At 53.8% G+C, this 9,930-nt stretch overlaps 1 protein-coding gene across 3 annotated transcripts in view; it reads right to left on the bottom strand.

Moving 5' to 3' along the window:
• Positions 1-1,802: 1,802 nt before the first annotated feature.
• LOC111159720 (solute carrier family 6 member 12) overlaps positions 1,803-9,930 on the bottom strand; it is a 25,497-nt gene continuing 17,369 nt past the window's right edge. For 2 of the 3 annotated variants that reach the window (XM_022522285.1, XM_022522288.1), the window contains 8 exons: positions 9,129-9,232; positions 8,659-8,783; positions 8,088-8,200; positions 7,477-7,614; positions 6,647-6,749; positions 4,735-4,835; positions 4,094-4,264; positions 1,803-2,920 (listed from right to left, as the gene is read on the bottom strand). In XM_022522285.1, coding sequence (XP_022377993.1) covers positions 2,777-2,920; positions 4,094-4,264; positions 4,735-4,835; positions 6,647-6,749; positions 7,477-7,614; positions 8,088-8,200; positions 8,659-8,783; positions 9,129-9,232 — 999 coding nt within the window. In that variant the 3' untranslated portion in view covers positions 1,803-2,776. The remainder of the gene's footprint in view (positions 2,921-4,093; positions 4,265-4,734; positions 4,836-6,646; positions 6,750-7,476; positions 7,615-8,087; positions 8,201-8,658; positions 8,784-9,128; positions 9,233-9,930) is intronic. The other variant, XM_022522287.1, reaches the window with a different exon arrangement.

Genomic DNA, 9,930 nt, shown 5'->3' with positions numbered 1-9,930 from the left:
TGAGACCACTTGTGTTGGGTCCCTGTCCTGCTCCAGCGAGGGTTCCGGTGACCTCCCTTGCGCAGAATTCTCTGTTCAGCTTGGGCACCGGTTATGAAGGCAAATGCATTCAGGCATGAATGTGTGAAAAGGTCAGGTATGAGTAATAGGGACTTGGCGGGGGAGGGGGGCCTGTGGCAAACTGGAGGGTGCCTGGAGGCATCCACCTTGAAAAAAGTTGTTCTTTAAATATCATAGTGGCCAAACAAGTCATGGCTGCCTGGTCGGGCCACCAGTTTAAAACTTAAATAGTCTCGATGAGATGAAAACAGACCCCAAGTTATGACCCAACAACCCACAGAGGCATAGCTATGCTCTTGACGCATACATGTGTATGTAAACACACACACGCACGCACAGCTGAAGTAGTGCTCTGGGCACTTGAAAGAGTCAAATTCGTGCTCATTGCCCATGTTGTGGGCCCAATGAGTGGCTTCCCTGAAGTCCCTTCTTCTCCGGCTGATGTTCTCTCCAGCTCCAATCAGGGCCACCCCCCACCACCTCCCTCACCCCCATGCCAGAGCAGAGACTTTCCTGGACATGCTGGTGAGCTTAAAGCCAGGGGATCTGGAGCAGCTGAGAGTCCTGGTGAGTTGATGTGGGGAGAGGACAGTGGTGTCTGCCGTCTGCAGAGATCAAGATTGAGGCTGAGGGCCCTGGGAGCTGGGGAGAGCTGGTGCCCCACCGCTGTGCGGAACAGGAAAACCACCCACAACAGACAACACCATAGTCCAGACTGGAAGGGGGCCAGGCTAAAAAGCACAGCACACTCTGGGGAGGAGGCGGGGGGCTGAGGAGCCTGGCCGGCCTCAGCCCCCATGCCCTTGAAGCTGGGCTCCCCCAAACCAAGCCAATTGTACTGGGGAGCCCCGCTGAGGCCACAGGAGGAGGACATAAGAAGTATTTAGTTTCCAGACAGGGGTGAGAGCACTTTCCTCCTGCTCCTATGGGGAGCTCCAGAGGCTGGCAGGGCCAGGGAAGGCGGCACTGCTCCCATCTGCCACCAGGCGGCAGCAGAAAGCAGCAGACCTGCTCCACAGGTCCCCCAGGGTCATTCAGGAGAGCTACCAGGCTGAAGCAGTTTCTCTCTATGGCTTTCTCCTGGACCTCCTTCTCCACCCACTAACTAGTCTGACCAAAGCGAGCACGGATATGCAGAGCAGTCCAAGGGAGGCTGAACCCAGGGGTCTAGAAGTCTGCTTGTGCCCAGCAGGGAAGCCCTGACAGATCTGGGTGAAGGACGCTGGGTGCTCTGAAGATGAAATTCACCCTGGCTGGACCACAGATTTTTGCTCTGGCCACCAGGCACTGGCTCTGGGTGACATCTATCTTTGCATCCCTGCAGATGGCTATCTATAGATACACAGGTGTATACAGGTGGCTTCCCTTCTTCCAGCTCCCAGGTCCTGCCCCAGGCCACTATCCCGAAGTGGCCTCCCCCACCCCGACTGCTCCCCCTCCCTTGCCTTCCGGAGGCCCTGGCATCATTTGATAAGGGCCTGGGGAGAAGAGCATCCTACATGCAACACCTCCCTCTCTGTGGGAGACCAATGGGCTTTCATGTACTCCAAGGAATCTCCGGAGGGAGAGGAGATGGAAAAGAGCAAGAACAAAAGGGTCGAGAGAGGAAATCTGGCCAGAGGAGTATGGGCCAGCAGAGGAAATGCCAAGATAAGGATGCCAATGTGGGGAAAGCCGCTCACCCCTCTAGAGAGGGGACCCTCTCCCTCCCACCCCAAGACAGCAGAACTAAACAGGAACAGGTCGAGGCAGAGAAGACTAGCACACCATAGCAGACAAGCCATATATACTTGTTAACTAAGGCAGGAGGATATCATGGGAAGAACCTCGGCCTGAGAAAAAGAGACCAGGTTTTAGGCATAGTTATGTGAACTTGAAAAAGTCACTTTCTCTTTGGTCCTCAGTTTTCTTACCCATGAAGTCAGGAGGTGGGACAAAAGCAGGGTGGCCAATGGAGCTGCCTGGAGCTCTGTATTTGGAAGGACTGTGTGGTGGGAAGACTCTGTTATCGATTAGCAATGTCTGCCTTGGGCACAGGAAGGTACAGACACTCTTGCCTTTGAACAGTCTAGGGATCATCTCTAAGTTCCTTCCATTCCAATGTTCCATGAGCCGAGGACACAGATTTTAGAAAGCATGGGGAACCAGGGGTACCTTGAGAAGCCTCCAGGAAAACTTGAGACCCTAATGGCTCTTGAAAGCTTTTTGTCTCTCTAGTTCCTTCCCCGGGGACTTCAGAACACCAAGCCTAGTGAAGGACCCCCTCTAATGGAATGTCAGAACAAATATGGTGTGTTCTGTTGTCACTTCCAACCCACGTGTTCCATCGGGCTCTCCGAGTCCAAGCGTGATACATAACCCCATCGGCGCTACCCTCCCAAAGCACAAATACAGGAAGCTGGAACATCCCTACAGTGGGAGCTCCCACACAGCATGATGTGTTCGAATCAGATGGTGGACTCAAAGAAGACCACCCTCCTTTATAAATAAGAAGGTGTGTTCCAACAGTATGGTGTGGTGTAGCAGACCACCTTTCACCCACAGAAGGAGCTGCCCCAGCTGAGGAGCGAGTGGCCTGGCCTCTGGCTGGGGGCACCCATGGACATCACAGAGGTCCCCAGCCGGACTGCAGTGAGGGATGGAGATGAAGGCTGTCCACCGTGGTGGCCCTAACAGAGGTTCCTGGCTCCATAGCCACCTGACTGCTGGCCACATCCTACAAGTGGGTCTCCTTCTCCGCAGCTATGAATCCCTCCTTTGCTGGGGAAGGCCCGCCATCCTGGCTGGTACCACCATCTGGATACAGGCGTTGTTTGGGCTGTGGCAGGCTGGGGTCAGGGGTGGTGAGCTGTTGCAGGCGCTGTGGAGATGAGAGGGGCAGATGGGTGCTACTGGTGAGTAAGGCACAGATGTTTCATCCTTTTTGTGTCCCCCGGGCCCAGCCCAGAGCCAGGCACATAGGGGCCATTGGTAGAATCTGAGTGAATATGGGAATAAATATTTCGAGAAGAGAGAAGAGACAGTAGCGTGGTGACTAGGACCAGAAACTGGCCAGGTTCCAGTCCTGGTTCTTACTAACTACCTGTGCAATAGTAGGCAACCCATTTAACCCTTCTGTGCCCTATCTGTAAACAAAGATATTAATAGTACACAGCTCAAAGTAAGTTGACCAATAAGTGCTTATTTTTGTTCTTACTATTACCCTTATAATGTGACCAATAGGTCCCTATTATGGGAGTAGTAGTACTACTATTATTACTGGTATTGGGACCATCTCCTTCCCCCTCCTTCTTGCCTTGAATGCAGATGTGATGACTGGAGTCATGACAGCCTTCTTGTGACCCTGGGCTGGTGAGCATGATGACAAAGACATGCTCAGACAGAGGTGCGAAGTATAGGAAGAGTTTGGTCCCTAATGACCTCTTTTGAGCAGCTGAACCAAATGTCAACAGGATCCATCTCTGGTCTTCTCGACGTAAAAAGAAAATAAGCCCATTTGCTTATTGCTGGTTGGGTTTTCTGTTACTTATAGACCAGATCAATTTCTACAAGTGTAATATCTTTGTGGGACATGCTCTATCCCCTTCTAGGAAGGCATGTCTTCAATTCTAAACAGGGAGCCTTTGCATTGGTTCCCCAGGCAGAATTAAGAGAAGAAAAGAAGCCGGAAGCCTGTGTATGAAATGAACCATGGTAACGGGTTATTAGTTTCCTGGGAGCAAGGGATTTGTGCTCTCTAAATCTCTGCCTGGGCACCTCTTTAAGTTCTTACTGTGACTCAGTTTCCCCCTTAAGCCTCTGACAGTTTACTCTTGCTCAGCCCACCCACATGATCTGCTGGAGGTCAGATTCTGAATGTCCAGAATCCGAGGACTCTTGAACGTTTCTGGCAGTGAAGCCATGGGACTGGTCTTCAAAGATTCCATGAGACCAAAGGACGGCCCCACACTCAGAGCTGGGCCCCACCCATGGTGTCCTGCCCACACCCTCTCTCAGGAACCCCTTTCCATGTATCCCTTCCCCAGGTCCCTACCTTCTTGAAGGAGCCCTGGGTCTTCAGAAGGCTGACGATGACAAAGAGTGGGACGCAGACCATGGAGGAGAGAGCCAGGAACCAGCCGATGGAGTAGCCCCAGGGAGGGTACACGTAGATGTTGTTGTATTTGAGAGAGGTGTACTTGCTCAAGGAGAAGAGGAAGGTGGCCTGGAAGGAGGGAGAGGCAGACACAGAGACACAGAGTCCTTGAAACCCTCTCTTCACCCACTTCAGTGTCCAGGGACAGGGGATGAGTTAATGCACTGTGGTACATATGGAGGTAGACTAGTAAAAGCCATCACAAGCTGTGAGCCAAGGCATGGCTCCCCCGAGGACTGAGACAGGAGGAGCTCTGAGGAAGGGAGGGGAGGTGGAGGAGCCCTAAATCGGCAGACAGAAAGAGACCACTAAAACTGGGAAGTTGAGCAGTGGATTGGTACAGAGAGAAAGGAACAGGGCAGAAACTGGAATGAGGCAGGAGAACTGAAAGGAAGTGCAGGAGAACCGACCCAGAAGGGGAGAATGGACCAGCTTCCCTGGGTAACTGGATAGGCAAGGAAGGAGCCCCAGAACTCAGGCGTCCTGCTCCTCATCCCTGAGTCCTCTGGAGGCAGGAGGGTAGCTGGGTGGACACATACCAGGCAAAGTCCAGGGGTCAGAAAGAGCCAGGAGACCTTCACCAAGGGCCATGGCCGGTAGCCAATCATGTCCTCAATGTTGTCATAGAAACGGTCTGCTCCTGCCCAGGGCAGTGGGAGAAGAGTGTGAGAATGGGAGGAGGGAAACAGCTTGTAGGTATTTGGGGAGGACTCACTTGGCTTTGCCCTCTTCCCCCCATCCTGTCAGGGGAAACTGGGTCAGGGCACGTGAATGAGCAGGGTCACTGGCATCGCAGCCACAAGGCAGGGAGTGAGGAGGGAGAAGGGGCTGCCACCAAAAACCCGGGAGCCCTCGAGAGAGCTACCCAACCTCCCAGTGTGATCCTTTATCCCCTTGTCTAGGAATGAAGAGCCTAAATCCTAAACTCAGAGGACGGCGTGGGCCTAAAATGGCACCATTGCTATGTCCATGCTCGTTTATCTATGCTGCAGAGATGAATTCAGTTTCAAGTCAAAACAGCAAAATGGCGAGGGTCCCACTATGCCCGCGTAGCACGCCAAACTCACATGGGGCCAGAAAGCCACTGGGAAGGGAACAATCTAAAAGTCTAGATTCTAGACTCTGGAGGAACCACACCAAGTTCTCGGGAAAGCCCGGCAAGAGGCTTGATCTGGGTTTGTGGAAACACTGCCTGGTTTTATGTACTGTCCTTCTGTTTCCACGTTTGCTCCAGATCCAGGCCCAGCCAGTCCTCTAAGGAGAGAGCCACCGATCGGGGAAAGATCCTGGGATGGTCCCCTCCAAGCCCTTCCTCAGCAAAGAAATAACTCTCCATTCATCACCGGGGTGCATGAAATGTCCCATTAGGGAGTCATTACTTTGACTTCCAAATTTCTTCCCCGGATACCAGCTAATGCTGGGGAGGCATAAACTATTATAGTTCCTCAGCTTTTTAGAACTCGCTGTGATGAAGTTTATCACAGTTCCGAGAAGCAGTAGAGGGAAATCAAAAAGACATCAGATGTTTGAAGTGAGAAGATAGGAGACATGTCCCAGGAGAGGAAGGACATTAGATAGGAAGGCTCAAGGTAGCAAAATAAAAAAACCTTCCTACTCGCAGTTTTCCTCCTCAGGCCTGCTACATGGACCCAGCTCCCCCTCTCTGCCCCAAGCCTTGTTACATCGGCAGTATGTCCCCCCCGCCAGGGTCCTGGGATATGATGATGCCTCTTCCGCATACTAGCTGTGTGGGCTTAGGCAAGAGAACTACCTTTCTGAGCCTCACCTCCCCCTGCAAAGGGCTGCTGTGTGGGCTGCGAGATAAGGTATGCCACAGTCAGCATGTTTCTTGGGATTTAAGAGTGCATTGACTCAATGCATAAAGGTTCCCCCCTCCACTGTCATCAGACAGGACGTTCTAGCATTCAGCATCACTGGCTGGATACCCCAGCCCGGTGGGGGTGCCGGTGGTGGAAGTCAACAGAAGGCAGAATTCACTCCAGTCTAAGAAAGGAATGTGTGACAGCCATAAGGAGAAAAGCTCCCTCAAAAACACAGGAATGAGTTTCCTGTTTGGGGAAGTATTCAAGCAAATTCTGGGTGATAACCCAGAAAGGGAATGTAGGGATGTGCAGAGGCTCGGACGAAGCAGCCCTAAAGCTAGGATTCCCACTGACGAAGGGCCTCCAGCAGCTTCTGTATCAACAAAACTGTTCCCCGTTGTTTCTAATTCCTCTCACCATTGCGGGAAATCGGTTTTGTCCTTAGGCCAGCTCTGTCTGCCATAATGACAAATGCCTGGGCTCCCAGGGATGGATGAACTTCCCAGGGCAGCAATACAAAGACCTATAGAAACCAGAGGGCTGGCACATCCTGTCCCTCCTGGGCAGATCACGCCCTTCTTGGGGGAGGGGAGTGGAGGCTCCCTCATGCACTCCTCTCTCCACTTACCGTACACCCAGCTGATGCAGATCACTTCAAACACTGCCAGGAAGAGCAGGCATATACCACTAGTTGCATAATAATCAAACAGCTGGAAGATATACATCCCGCCCTGCAGAGAAGCCGGGGAGCTGGGTAGGGCCTTGGCCAGGGCGGGCAGGGCACCCGCTCCACAGCGAAAGCACAACCACCCATCTGGGCACCCATCCTGCCTAAGCCCATTCCTTACAACTAACTAAAGGGAGTTTTCCTCTCCTGTCCTTACCTCCAGGCCCCTCATTTAACATCAGGGCCACAATCTCTGACTCTTAGGAAGTGTGGGACATACACTTTGTATCTGCCCAGCATCCTCTCTCGTAGAAGCTGTCACCACCTCACTCTGAGGGTGCTCCTCTCCCTGCTACAGGCCTGAAGCGGAGCTAGGGCTGGACACTCACTGTGTTCTTAGGAAAAGGTCCCTCTCTTTCCTCGGGGGTTGGGTGGGTGGCAGAAGGTAAGACTGAAGCTGTGCCAGTGCTCTTTAATATTGGGAGGGAAATCTGGCTAAGAATGGCATTCCTGACAATGCCCTTAGAGCAGCTGGATCCAACTATACCTGAAACCAATAACCTCTAGACTTTTCAGTTGCCTGGCCCCAAAAAACTCTCTTTTCTGCTCAAACTGGCTAGCATTTGGTTTCTGTCACCTGACACCAAAAGAGCTAACTCTCCCTACATCCTAACTGTGATGAGGGCAGAGCCCGTATCAGCACCCCCAAGTAGCCGATAAGGAAGATGTGGCCCCTGGCTCCCTCACCCTGAAGCCCATCCTGCAGGCCACATCCCCCCACACACACTCACCTCCGTAACCAGAAAGAGCCCTATTAGGTAGCACACGACTGCAATAGCCAGGATGAGGAGCTCTCGCCGCCCACTCTTCCGGAGCTGACTGGGGAACATGTCCACAGAGGCTGTCACCAGGCACTCCACACAGACAAACTGTGGGCAGGAGGGGAGTTGGCACTCACCCATGCTGATGCACAGGAGCACAGGAGGGAGTTCAAGGGCAGAAGTGGGGGTGCCAGTCCTGCCCTGGGACAACCAAGGGTCCCAGCATGGGGGCCGGAGCAGGAGACATGTTCTGTCCCGAAGGGTGGGGAGTGGGGCTAGGCTGCTTGAGCTGGATAGCCAGAAGGAGGCTGAAGGGCCATTTGGGAGGGGGGGTGTCTATACATGGGGAAGGGTCAGGCCTAGGGGGAGAAGGTAGACGGCCCCCTCGCAGAATAGGTTGGTCTTGAGGCCCAGGGTCCTCCAACCAACTGCAAGGACAAGCCTTGGAAAGTGGAGGGGGGTCTGGAAGATATGGTCAGGGGGAAAAGAGATTGGGGAAAGGTAATTCCCAGAAGCGCATAAGCTGGGAAGAGGGTCACCAGGGCAGGGAGGGGTGCGGTGGGGTGGGCGGGGTGACGAACCTGGCTGTCCAGCCCTAGGAAGATGAGCATGATGAAGAAAAGGCAGGACCACAGCTGGGATAAGGGCATCATTGTGACAGCCTTGGGGAAGGCGATGAAGGCCAGACCAGGACCTGCAGGGCACACAGAGGTCAGGAGAGCTCCCTCCAGGCTCTCACTACCTGCAGGGAGGAGCCTTCTCCCAAGGCCCTGTGTGAGTGCACATGCGAGAGAGAGAGAGAGAGAGAGAGAGAGAGAGAGAGAGAGCGTGTGTGCACGCACATGCACACGCACGCGTGCGCAAGGGGAATGTGTGTGTGTGTGTGTGTGTGTGTGTGTGTTTCAAGAGTAGTTTCTTCTATTACTCTGCTCTTCTGCTTCTGAGGAGCTGGCTTGACTGTGGGTCTGCCCATGCCCCCTCAGTTGGCGCTCCCCCGCCCACCCATTGTTAAGAAGGCCCTCCTCTGCGCCACGCAGGGCCCCCAGAGGCTAAACATGTTCCCATCAGCCAGCTGCTGGGACCCCTGCCTGGGACCCTGGAGGATGGATCTGTGTCCTCCCCTCAGGGCCCAGGCAGCAAAGTGGCACTTACCGGACTCGGCCACTTCGGAGATGGGCACCCCCTGCTCTTGCGCCATGAAGCCCAGGATGGAGAAGACCACGAAGCCGGCCACGAAGCTGGTGGTGCTGTTGAGGAAGCAGAGGGCGATGCAGTCCCTGTGGGGCAGGGCGGGAAGGTGAGGAGCCGGGGGAAAGAGAGGAAGAAGTGCCACCAGGGAGGAGAGAGCCAAAGACAGTGGAGCAGTGGAGCAATCAGAAAGAGCAAAGCAGGGAGGGAAAGGGGGAGCAAAGATGCGCATGGGGAGGTATGGAAGAGAGAATGGGGGAGGGACCAAGATCAAGGATAGTGGAGGGTGAGAGAAGGAGCAGGAGGGAGAAAAGGAGGGAAGAAAGAAATTCAGTCTGGGAACTGAAGCTGTGATTTCCTGGCCACACTCCAGGAAGGCCAGCTCCCCCATCAACCTGGGATCCCCGGCACCCCACCCCTACCCCTTCACTCACCTGTAACAATTATTGTGGTACTTGTTGTAGCTGCCCAGGGCGGTCAGGCACCCCTGGCAGATGGCAAAGGAGAAGAAGATCTGGGTGCCCGCATCCATCCACACCTATGTGAGACCCCAAGAAAGTGGTAGGGGGTGGGGGGCACCCGGCCTTGGCCCCTCAGACTCTGCTGGCCCCCTGGGTGTGCCCTCGGAGTTGCTCACTCCTCACCGTCCACTCACATGTCACTTCACAGGCAGGGCCATTTAAATGTGGCTCTGGGGGCACACAGGGGGCCCCACACACTAGGATTTCTTGAGTGGAGGGGCTGGGCCCAGAGAAGGGAGGGCCCAGAGAAGGCAGGGCAGAACTGAGAGCACTGGGCTCACTCCACAGCACTGAGTGCCTTGAGAGGCAGCCAACACATGGGGCCAAGAGCCACTTCATTAGAATATAAGGAAAAAACCCGGGACTCCTTGGGGAAGGGTGGGGGGGAGTGCAAAGAATGTGTTCAGACAAATCCTGTAGGAGGAAATCGAAATGTGCAGTAACTCTGTGGGGAAGGGGAGGGGGGATTTAAATTAAAACAACAGGGGCACCTGGGTGGCTCAGTGGGTTAAAGCCTCTGCCTTCAGCTCAGGTCATGATCCCAGGGTCCTGGGATCGAGCCCCGCATCGGGCTCTCTGCTCAGTAGGGAGCCTGCTTCCCTTCCTCTCTCTCTGCCTGCCTCTCTGCCTACTTGTATTCTGTCTGTCAAATAAATAAAATGTTTTTTAAAAATTAATTAATTAATTAATTAAAACAACAAAATGATACTATTTT

This window comes from Enhydra lutris, unplaced genomic scaffold (genome assembly GCF_002288905.1).
Source record: "Enhydra lutris kenyoni isolate GAN:26980312 unplaced genomic scaffold, ASM228890v2 scaffoldscaffold69, whole genome shotgun sequence".
Taxonomy (NCBI): Eukaryota; Metazoa; Chordata; class Mammalia; order Carnivora; family Mustelidae; genus Enhydra; species Enhydra lutris.
The sequence above is the reverse complement of the archived record's forward strand: the minus strand, read 5'-3'. Positions and strand labels throughout refer to the sequence as shown.